Source organism: Eucyclogobius newberryi, unplaced genomic scaffold (assembly GCF_026437365.1).
Source record: "Eucyclogobius newberryi isolate DKJ021-1_F unplaced genomic scaffold, fEucNew1.0.hap1 SCAF_2, whole genome shotgun sequence".
Taxonomy (NCBI): Eukaryota; Metazoa; Chordata; class Actinopteri; order Gobiiformes; family Gobiidae; genus Eucyclogobius; species Eucyclogobius newberryi.
Window position 1 is genome coordinate 39907036 of NW_027315834.1, and position 11894 is coordinate 39918929.

At 44.6% G+C, this 11894-nt stretch overlaps 1 protein-coding gene across 1 annotated transcript; it reads right to left on the reverse strand.

Moving 5' to 3' along the window:
- Window positions 1-5734: 5734 nt before the first annotated feature.
- Window positions 5735-7616, reverse strand: pou5f3 (POU domain, class 5, transcription factor 3). The gene is made up of 5 exons (XM_072455297.1): window positions 6780-7616; window positions 6580-6691; window positions 6385-6515; window positions 6104-6268; window positions 5735-6040 (listed from the first exon to the last, which is right to left on the reverse strand). The coding sequence occupies exons 1-5, from the start codon at window positions 7542-7544 to the stop codon at window positions 5786-5788; spliced, it is 1428 nt and encodes a 475-aa protein (XP_072311398.1). The 5' UTR covers window positions 7545-7616; the 3' UTR covers window positions 5735-5785.
- Window positions 7617-11894: the final 4278 nt, after the last annotated feature.

Sequence of the window (11894 nt, forward strand, 5' to 3'; positions counted from 1 at the left end):
TGAAACTTGGGTTTTTATTTCTCAAACTGCAGATGCCTTGAGTTCACCAAGTAGTTTTTTTTCTATGTTAGATTGGTGGCCTGTTATGTTCACCCAAAGCATAAAAAACTCAGGGACTTGCCGTAGGTAGAAGTCTGACTCCAACTGTTTTTGTGCAATTGCAAATGTTTCAAAGTTGAAAAGAACACATTAAATAAGTCATATAGTGTTAAACTACAATTTGTGTTGTTCATTGTAAACTGTAAGTCTAATCTAAAGCAGCTTAATAGACACAGGTCCATGTGCACTACACATGTATATCTGTACAACTGTAAATTTGTGTAAATATTGAGCCTATTTTTATTCTAATTTTTACCTGATAGCTTATTTTTATCCCATAGATTTAAATTGTTCCTCTTTTGACTTCATTGTTTTATGTTGCACCGAATCACCAAGACGAGTTCCCATGTTTGTGAATTCTGTTCATTGACAATGGCAATAAATCCTTTCTGATTCTGACGTTTAAAACTGTAGAGCTGCGATACGCTCCACCTCTTTTCATGTATTTTTAAAATGACATATTTGAGGGGTGCACAGTGGCAGAGATCATGGGTTCAATTCCCGGGCCAGACCAACATCTCATGATCTCTCTGGGTGGAGTCTGTATGACCTCCCCGTGTTACTGTAGGTTCTCTTTGGGTTCTCCAGCTTCCTTCCACGAACATTCGCGCTCACATTCATTCACTAGGGCCAATTTAGAGATGCCACATGCATGTGTTTGGACGGTGCTCCACTGCTTTGGAGAGGTGGAGCGTACATCAGCGCTACAGTTTTGATCAGAATCGAACCGCTCTGCCAGGCAATGAGTCAAGAAAATGTAACAGTAATAACATAAGTTTAAGAAAGTTTTAGACAGTTGACAAGACTTTTTTATAAGTTTGGAGCAATGTGTAAATAAGGTCATTTTTGTTGACATATTTATTTGTTAAGAAAGATACTTTATCTGGGTGAAAATTAGATTAAAAAGGAAGGAAATTGAGTAATTTTGCAAAAGGCTGGAAACGGGGCAAAGCATAATATTTTTTCAAACTCAATTTAATGTGAAATACAAAATAGTCATATTATGAAAAATGTCAGGATTTGAATCAGTGCCATTAAACAGAAAACATGTCCACCAGGTCCTGATCTCGACTGATGTCATTTCAGACGGCGGTCAGAGCTCTGGGACTCTTCAGCCTCATTCACTACAATGGCAAGTTTTCAACAAAGCCGTTTTAATCATTGAAATCGGGTCTAACTTTGATGATTGTGAAGTATAAATCCTATTCTGAAGCAAGTGTGTAAAGGCGCTTCCCATTTTTTGACTGATAGCCAAAACATTGTCTGGTCTATAATTAAAAGTCACTTTTTTTCTATTATTTCCCAATAATTCGGGCCCAAAAAAAATAAAAAAACATTGCTAAAACAAGCCATTTAATTTGAATGAATTACACCCACTGAGTGCATTTGTTCCCATCAAATCCCTTTTCTCTGTGTCCTTAGTTTGGACCCTAGCTCAGAAATGTTCAAATTTATAATACACAAATGTTAAACCCTTTAATAGATTAGATAAAATGGCAAGTTTGTGGTGCTAAACATTTAGTCTGGTCAACAGAAATAATGTATTTTGTATTAAATGCCACAATTTGTGAAGTTCTTAAACGCCATAAATATATTTCAGAAACGTTAGCAAAATTCCAATCTGGCAGTTATGAAACTGTGGCACAGGTATAAAAGTTCAGAACTGTTGACAAACAGAAGCAAGGCTTACTGATGAAACCGCTTCAATATTAGTGGGTGAGGAGGTGCATACTTGACTAGGCACTTTTAAATACCAAAACTGCTTTATCCAAAACCTTGGTGGTTAAAAATCACTAAACTCCAATTATAACAGAGCTAGACTCAGCTACAGAGAACACATCCAGCTCAATTTAAAAGTGGTTTGGAGTCCAAACATCAGATTTTTACAGGCAGAGCCTAGAGTTCAAATTCAAGATCTTTAATATACTTTTTTTTTAACACCTGATATTTAGTTTACATTCCAACTGGTCAAATCAAATCAAATCAATTTATTTTTGTAAGGCCCAAAATCACAACAACAGTTGCCTCTGAGGGCCACAGGGAGAAATGAATCAACAATGTCTGTGGTGGCGATGGAGTCAGACAATGTCTGTGGTGGCGAGGGAGTCAGACAATGTCTGTGGTGGCGAGGGACGATGTCCCAGGGTCCTCTGTCCTTAGACTCTCCTTCTCGGCCAGGAAAAACTACAAAAAAAACCTCTTTGGGAAAAAAGCGTAGAAACCTGGAGGAGTTCCAGTGAAGGAGAGATCCGACTCTCACAGACGGACAGACGGACACGAGGAGACTGGAGCTGGACCCACTCTTCAGGCAGATGAGGGACCGACTGAGTCGAGCTGGACCCACTCTTCAGGCAGATGAGGGACCGTCTGAGGCGAACTGGACCCACTCTTCAGGCAGATGAGGGACCGACTGAGGCGAACTGGACCCACTCTTCAGGCAGATTAGGGACCGTCGGAGTCGAGCTGGACCCACTCTTCAGGCAGATGAGGGACCGTCTGAGGCGAGCTGGACCCACTCTTCAGGCAGATGAGGGACCGACTGAGGCGAACTGGACCCACTCTTCAGGCAGATGAGGGACCGACTGAGGCGAACTGGACCCACTCTTCAGGCAGATGAGGGACCGTCTGAGGCGAACTGGACCCACTCTTCAGGCAGATGAGGGACCGTCCACACAGGGCAGGGACCACTTCACCAGGGGAGGGGCATCTGGGTCCACAGGTCCTCAGGAGTGAGAGAAAGAAAAAGAAGGCGGTGAACAGTTTGCAAGTGGAATCAAAAAATAAATATTGTTTGATAGCATAAGTAGTCAGAAGAAGAGGATAGTGCTCAAGCTGTCATACTTCCCCCAGCATAGTTACTCCTAGGGCAGCGTAGCTAAAGCTGTGGGTTTATGTTTCTGTTCCTAACTAGTCTGACCATAAGCGATTTCGAAGAGGAACGTTTTAAGCCTGGACTTAAATGAAGAGACTGTGTCAGCATATTTAACATGGGTCGGGAGCTGATTCCATAACACAGGAGCTTGGTAGCTAAACGCTCTACCTCCTACAATACTTTTAGAGACTCTTGGCACCACCAGAAGGCCGGCATTCTGAGAGCGAAGAGCTCTGTTTGGATGATATGGTTCTATAGCATCTTTGAGGTAGGATGGGGCCATGTCATTTATGGCTTTGTAGGTCAAGAGTAGAATTTTGAATTTGATTCTAAACTCGACAGGAGCCAGTGAAGAGACTTCAGCACCGGCGTAATGTGCTCTCTTCTTTTTGTTCCTGTTAGTAATCTTGCTGCTGCATTTTGAACCAGTTGAAAGCGTTTTATGGAGCTTTTAGGACACACTGCAAGCAGGGAGTTACAGTAGTCTAATCTAGTCGTTACAAATACATGGATACGTTTTTCGGCATCACTTTTAGGCAGGATTCTTCTGATTTTGGCTATGTTGCGCAAATGGAAATAGGCTGTTTTACAAGCTTGATTTATATGAGCTTTAAATGAGAGCTCCTGGTCAAATAAGACTCCAAGGTTTCTTACAGTAGAACTGGAGGCTACACTGACATTGTCCAGTGTGACTATCTGCTCAGATAGACCGTCTCGTAGATGCTTAGGGCCAAGCACAATGACCTCGGTTTTTTCAGGGTTAAGAAGCAGGTAGTTAAGTGTCATCCAGGTTTTTATCTCTTTCACACAAGCACTAAGTCTGTCTACTTGATCGCTCTGATCAGGTTTCATTGATAAATACAGCTGAGTGTCGTCTGCATAGCAGTTGAAGTTAATGCCATGCTTTCTGATAAGGTTGCCTAATGGCAGCATATAAAGAGTAAACAGAATTGGACCGAGTACCGAACCCTGTGGCACACCGTAAATTACTTTAGAGCATGGTGAGGAGCTCTGGTTTACATTAACAAATTGGTACCTATCAGATAGATAGGATTTAAACCAGCTGAGGGCTGTTCCTCCAACACCTACATCACATTCTAACCTCTGCAGTAGAATGTTGTGGTCGATGGTGTCAAACGCTGCGCTGAGGTCCAACAGAACCAGGATTGAGACCAGTCCATCGTCAGCGGCTAATAACAAATCATTTGTGACTTTAACTAGTGCAGTTTCAATGCTGTGGTGGGCTCTGAACCCTGACAGGAAAACTTCAAATAAGTTATTGTCCTGCAGGTGGCGACAAAGCTGTTTTACTACAACTTTTTCAAGGATTTTAGAGATGAAGGGAAGATTTGAAATAGGTCTGTAGTTTACCAATAGGTCGGGATCTAGATTAGGCTTTTTCAGAAGAGGTTTAATGACTGCATGTTTGAAGGACTGTGGAACAGCCACTTTCGAGTGAAGTATTTATTATATTAAGAATAGGGTCTATAATTAGGGGGAGAATGTCTTTGAGGAGTCTGCTTGGAATGGGGTCTAGGAAGTCGAGCTTTTAGAGGACATAATGGCTGAAGTTATCTCTGCTTGATCAACAGCTGTGAACCTTTAAGTTTACAGGTGGATTTATATGGGACGTTAGATTTACAGCTATAAATTAGCCCTGAACTAGCCCAATTTCATCTAATGTTTTTATTTTGTTAAAAAAATAAAAGGAAAATCAGAGCTGAGTGTAGCTGGGATTGAGGGCTCTACTGCACTGTGACAGTTTTAGCCTAGCTACAGTGCTGAAAAGGAAATTTAGTGTTACTTTTGTTGACTTCTATTAGATTTGAATAATATCTGGTTTGGGCTTTACGCAGAGTCTGCTTATAGGACAGCAGGCAACTGCAGTCTCAGAAACGATAAAGCGCCACTCAAACGTTTAGAGCTTCAACACTTTAGAACTAAAATGAACAAGTTATAAAAGAGGACAAGAGGACTGGTGTCAAGACACATTTTCATGGAGCTTGTACATTTATTAGACCCAGTCAGGCTCAAGATTTATTACAAAAACGCTAATTGTTAAATAAAAAGGCAAACAAGGGTAGAAATGTGCAAAGTTTACTGTCAGAATTTCATTGTGAAGACATGGACAGCAATAAAAGGGCTGCAGAGCAAACGACATACCTGTGCAGCTGCTCCACAGTTCAATAAATAATTTAAGTCCATTTACGGCCTATTGACAAACGTCTCAAAAATGAGATCACAGTAGAAAGGCACTTAGTGTCACAGCTAATGGGACAAACTGAGGTCTAATTTTCAGCAAGATCAGCACTTACAAAACTGCAGTAAACATTTAGAATAGAAAGTTAAATGGCACCTGATTTCTGCTTTTGTTCAAGTTTCACCCCTGAGAATGCTGCAACAATGCTACACACAGCACTTTATCGACTGCAAGTTCACAATAAGCAATGCACATTTAGAAATACATGTTAAAAATACAGCTCTTCATAAAAATCACATTTTGTGCAATATATAATGTACATCATTGTCATTGCTTCACAAGTTCATAAGAGATCTCAGATATAAAAATACCAGCTGGCACAATATAAAATCCAGTGATTGATTGTACAAAACAATTTAGCTCCTTGATTTCTCCCTGCATGTACCCAAGTCTGTACAGCGATGAAGAAACTCTGAAGTCATATCCTCTTTCACAACTTCCCGTGACTTTGCATTATGTTAAAGTAGTGACTCACATCGATGTAGGAGCAGTACCTGAACAGCATTGAGCCTCTTCATTCGTTCAGGCTCTGCGAGTCCTATGGTTCCCACCATTTATCCGGTCAGGTGACCCACCAGGCCGGGGTGCATGGCCTGCTTCAGAACATCTGGCCTGTGCAGAGTGGGCATGTATAGTGCAGAAGTGGCCCCGGTGAAGCTGGAGGTGGCATAGCTCTGGTTGGGCATGGGAGAGGGTGCCATGTTGAGAGGTGGGCTCTGCTCATAGTACTGCCCATCACACTCTTCATCCAGAGGCAGGGCCAGTCTCTTCCCCTTCTGCCTGCGGTTACAGAACCACACACGAACCACCTGGAAGGACAATGTTATTATTAACAATACAATGTTCAATGCAGCACTAAACTCTGCACTTACATCTCTCTCCAGGCCCAGGTCGTCAGAGATGTGAGTGATCTCCTGTGTGTTGGGTTTGGGGCATTTGATAAAATATGACTCCAAAGCCGAACGCACTGCTCCCTCCAAACTAGTCCTCCTTTTTCGCTTTCTGGTGTCCACAAACACCCGTTCAATCTTATACATCTGTAACATGAATTTGTTTGGTCACAAATGTTGCTAAGTACATCATGGAGCGTTAGATACGTGTTAAACCACTGGGGGCCCACATTTCGCCCGGTGGAGTTCTAAAAGTGACTCACATCCTGTGGGTTCTCTGAAGTCTCTGCCTCGTTCAGCCATCTCTGGAGCAGAGGTTTCAGTTTGCACATGTTTTTGAAGCTCAGCTGAAGAGCCTCAAAGCGGCAGATGGTCGTCTGACTGAACATCTTTCCTGAAGGCAGAACAAAAGTTTTAATAATGAAAGTTATCATATATGTCCAGTTATGAAAACTTACCGTACAAGTTCCCCAGAGCCAGCCCAACATCGGCCTGCGTAAAACCCAAAGTGATGCGCTTGTGCTTGAGCTCTTTGGCGAACTGCTCCAGCTCCTCAGTGGTGAGACTCTCCTGCACACGGTAAATGTGATTTACACTATTCTAAATATTGTGCTCGCAATTAGCTCTGCCATATTGTATTAGTCAGGTTTATTCTCACCTCCTCGGAGTCGCTGCAGCCGCCGCTGGAGGAGCCGCTGCTCCGGGCGGACGAGGCCGGGTTCTGGCTCTGGTGCCCGGTGACGCTCGGCGTGGGGGTCCCACTCCCGAAAAAGGCACTACCGTTGTTGCCACTGCTCGGGGGAGACGGGGACATGGATGGAGAAGACTCTGAGGACGGTGTGGGTGGGTTTTGCCCGCTGTTGTCTCGGGGCGTAATGTGCGCAATCCCAGGCCAAAAAGACGGGTTCCAGGGGGCCGAATAAAATACCCCATGAGACATGGTCGGGGGTGTAGGATACTGCTGAATCTTCATCTCAGAGTAGTCCTCCTCGCTCTCCTTCTCCACCTTGATTTCGGGCAGTTTGGCCTGTGGGGTCTGGGCGATCGGGGGGCTCAGGTTTGCGGGCTGCGTCGCGGTCGCTGCGCCCGGGACCTGGCTCACGTACTCGGACGCTGCAAACGGGTACCAGGGTTTGGGCTGCGCGAGGTCCATGGCCTGCTGCTGGTCCGAGCCCCGATAGTCACTTCCCATGGGAGCAAATGGAAAGAAAGTCTGCGAGGGGATTCCTCCGTACGCAGACTTGTTGTAAAGCAGGTTGTGGTCCCCCAGGAGCCCAGGTGGGATCTGGAAGGACTCTTGCCCCAAACCCTGAGGACACGGGTTGCCTCGGCTGAAATCATATGGTCGACTCTGGCACTCGGGGCTTTGGGGTCTCTCAGACATGTTCAAGCGACACGAAACACCCGTAAAAATGGTGTTCATTCAAAAAGAGGACGACACCCTTTACAAAAGGTGGCCTGCTTTCCGGTCACTGTTTGGTCAACATGAAATGGCTAAAAGAAAGAAATGTGACCGTTTCAAAAGTTCTGTGGTCTAGTCCATAAAGTCCACTGCTCCTGTGTCCGGACCCAAGTCAAATGTGGAGCTCAGGGTTGGCTCCACAGGTTTTTCCAATCCCAGATGAGGAGGTGTTTGACGGACACGTCCTTTCCTCTGCGCTGATTGGCTGGCGAGGACAATTGCTCACAGCTGATGGTGAAGTCGTGAATGACCTTGGGCTTTTCACCAATTAGGAGGCGTGTCCAGGCCAGGAAAATACTTTTGATTCTATTACACATTCTTTGGAATATAGTCACTTTTGCACGCGATGACATGGGTAAAGAATAGTATCGACCCACATGGTTTACAAGTCAAATGTCACACTTAAACTAATACACATGTTGTGTTGAGCTGGGTTAAAATGTGGTTGTTGTGTTGCTGAGCCCAGGCTTGAATGTGGCATCATTTCAATCGCTATTTACAGTTAACAATTACATTGTCATTGTAATGTTTTATTGACTTGAGCTGTAGGCCTTTAAATTATCTAATGCCAATAAACACAACGTCAAAACATTTTGAATTTCAAGAGCCTATGGGGCAATTCAGGACGGAAATGATTGACGTTGCTAATAATGCTGGCATTACACGCACTCATTTTGATTAGACGACTCAGATTTGGTGGTCAAAGTACAGCTGCGATACATGATCCGCAGCATTGAGACCTTTAATGAAATAAAGATTGTGTATCATGTTGTAACGCAGTTGTACCTTTGTCATCAAATAACATGCGTAATGCCAGCATATTGTTCATTTCAATTTTCAACACGTTAGCACCAAAGTTGTTTGGTGATGAGTCCGTCTTTGTGAATAGGTTACGTGTTTTTGTCTACAGTAGCATTTACTGATGACTTTATTGGTGGTGGTCCCGACAATAGCCTGGGCTTGTGCAGATGCGCGTCTCCAAACGCAGGCCGGAGAATGCAGCAGGAAGACGCACTGCGGGAAGAGAGAGAGGACAATTGTGCCTCCTGGCCTCGGGGCCCCCCGTGGATACAGATGCCGGGTTGCGATGGCCGGCCATTAGCTTTCTTTCAGATTGAAACAAAAAGTCTGAAGCCTTTGATTCCGCCCCACACCCACCTCCCCCGCTCTGGAACAAACAGACTGGTTTCACTCCGGTCTGCAGCGCGTGCACCCGGAGACACACCCGGAGACTTACCCGGAGACTCACCCGGAGACTCACCCGGAGACTCACCCGGAGACTCACCCGGAGACACACCCGGAGCACACACCCGGAGACTCACCCGGAGACTCACCCGGAGACTCACCCGGAGACTTACCCGGAGACTCACCCGGAGACTCACCCGGAGCACACACCCGGAGACTCACCCGGAGACTCACCCGGAGCACACACCCGGAGACTCACCCGGAGACTCACCCGGAGCACACACCCGGAGACTCACCCGGAGCACACACCCGGAGACTCACCCGGAGACTCACCCGGAGACTCACCCGGAGACACACCCGGAGCACACACCCGGAGACTCACCCGGAGACTCACCCGGAGACTCACCCGGAGACTTACCCGGAGACTCACCCGGAGACTCACCCGGAGCACACACCCGGAGACTCACCCGGAGACTCACCCGGAGCACACACCCGGAGACTCACCCGGAGACTCACCCGGAGCACACACCCGGAGACTCACCCGGAGACTCACCCGGAGCACACACCCGGAGACTCACCCGGAGCACACACCCGGAGACTCACCCGGAGACTCACCCGGAGCACACACCCGGAGACTCACCCGGAGACTCACCCGGAGCACACACCCGGAGACTCACCCGGAGACTCACCCGGAGCACACACCCGGAGACTCACCCGGAGACTCACCCGGAGCACACACCCGGAGACTCACCCGGAGACTCACCCGGAGCACACACCCGGAGACTCACCCGGAGACTCACCCGGAGCACACACCCGGAGACTCACCCGGAGACTCACCCGGAGCACACACCCGGAGCACACACCAGAAACCACAAACCGGCCCGGCAGTGTGGCCAAAAGTGAACTTATAAACGTGTGACCCTTGAATAGTCCTATACTATACAGACTGCAATGGATTACAAGTTATCTTTGTTTTTGACAATATATTCTCTCTTCATACATTAATTACAATTAGCCAATTTATTGGTTTCAGAGGGATAAAAATGAGGACCGTTGCCATAGCCATTAACAATTTAAAACAAAATATGAGCACATTACACATGAAAAGTCCTGAAATATTGCCTCTAACCAGAAGCTGAAACCTGTGTATGATCTTACTTTTTGCAGGGAGAAAAATATAAAGAAGGAAAGACTGAAAGACACAGAAATGCAAAGTCTGCTTGTGCTGTGTTCACATTTGTTCTGTAGTTTAATGCTCCATAAATATATACATGTTTATCATTATAGGCTCAAGTTGTGCCTGTGCAGTCAAAAGCACTATAAGCGATGCCTGAATGTGACTGCATTTCATCTTGTTGTTAATCTCTACAAAGATGCAGATCTTCGGAGGAGCTGGTCAATGACTTAAAAGGCACCCAGCCACACCTCGACAAGTATCATTCTGGGCCATGGACTTGGGGAGTTATTGTCATGCAAAACCTGGGAGAGAGTGGACATGGGGGGCAGGCTGAATGGGTACAGTGAGGAGGAGATGTGTCAGGGGGCCAAAGATTTAGCTCAACCCCCCCTCAGATACTGACTCAGATCTGCTCCCTGGCTCTTTATAAGTGGCCTCTCCAGCACATCTGTTGTGAGCTGTGAGCCAGGCCCCGTCAGACAGAAAGAGAAAGTGCAGATGAAAGAAAAGCAGCTCTGTATGTATGGCATTGTTTGACTCCAGTGGCACCGGGGTCCTTGGGGAGTTTCTGTGATAGGTTTAGACGCTCTTAATGATGCTACAAGGACATGAGCTGAAGAGTAACTTCAAGAGGAAAGCAAGAAGTAATATGCCACCAAACAGACAAATACAGCGAGGAGCATAGCAAAACTTTGTACTTGTAAAGTGTTATCAAGTAGCCTACAAGTCAAGGAGAAAGAAACCACTATTAGGCAAGGATTGTGCTTGAAGACCTATGAATTGAAAAATTTGGGTCCAAATAGTGGAAATAAAATAAGTTGTGCACCAAAAGTAGTCAACGTAAACTAAATTATATTTTCAATTGCAGCATCACATTTTTTTTTTGTTACTGTAAACCATATGAAAACATAATTATGGTTACATTTGAGTCTAGATTATCTAAAAATGTAACGCAATGCAATGTGCTTTTCAAAACCTTTATTGTATGAAGTCTACAACCCTACGAAGTAAATCCATCCCATATATTTGCAATATATAGACAACTCAAGGTTCCTATAGCATTGTGTGATGGACTAACTAAAATGACAGGCTACGATGTTTGGGCTGGGAGAGAAAACTAAACTAAAGCAGAAAAGAAAGCTTCATGCATATTCATGTGCTTGGGTGAGTTTCCAGTATCTCTCTGCACTTGCTCTCACACAGCAGTTTTGTCCCCTAATAATGATGTGCGAATGGAGGATGGGCACAGAAAGAGTGCACATGCAATGCAAATGAAGACAGAAAGAGAAATACTGTAAAATACTGAACATTTTGACTCTCTTTTTCTTCTTTTCCACTTTTCTCAACAACAAGCAGTGGTGGAAAGTAACAAAGCACAAAAATACTGTTCTTAAGTAACATTTTTAGTCATAATAATTAAATGAAGGGTTATTTTTGCTCGTTCATGGTGACATTCTAGCTAACGGGTTTGAGTTCAAGTGCTGACTTTGAGCAAACAAAAAATACATACATTACATTAATTTGACTCTTTATCAAAACCACCAAATAAGTTTTAAAACCGTACCTTTTACTCTTGAAAGAGTTCAATTGCATTTTCTAACCGTCAAGTACAGATATTATCAATGGAAATAATGTCAAGGAGGGATGGAATTATATTTTAATTGCATTTGGCTTTTGAAAACAATGCTTTGCAAAGAGTTAACTGCAAGACACTGATGACTTTTTAAAATGTCCCTTGCAAATGAACTCTTCGGTACATGTTTTAACAAGTAATTCATTACTTTAACTGTTATAACGCGTTACTTGTACTTTTACTTGAGTATTTCTTTCATTTATTTTTTGCTCCTGTATCTGCACTTTTACTTAAGCCACAAAACTGAGCACTTCTTCCACTACCGACAACAAAAGTCACCCCCCTGAAGCGGGTCCGATGGCTTTTTGATTCTTTC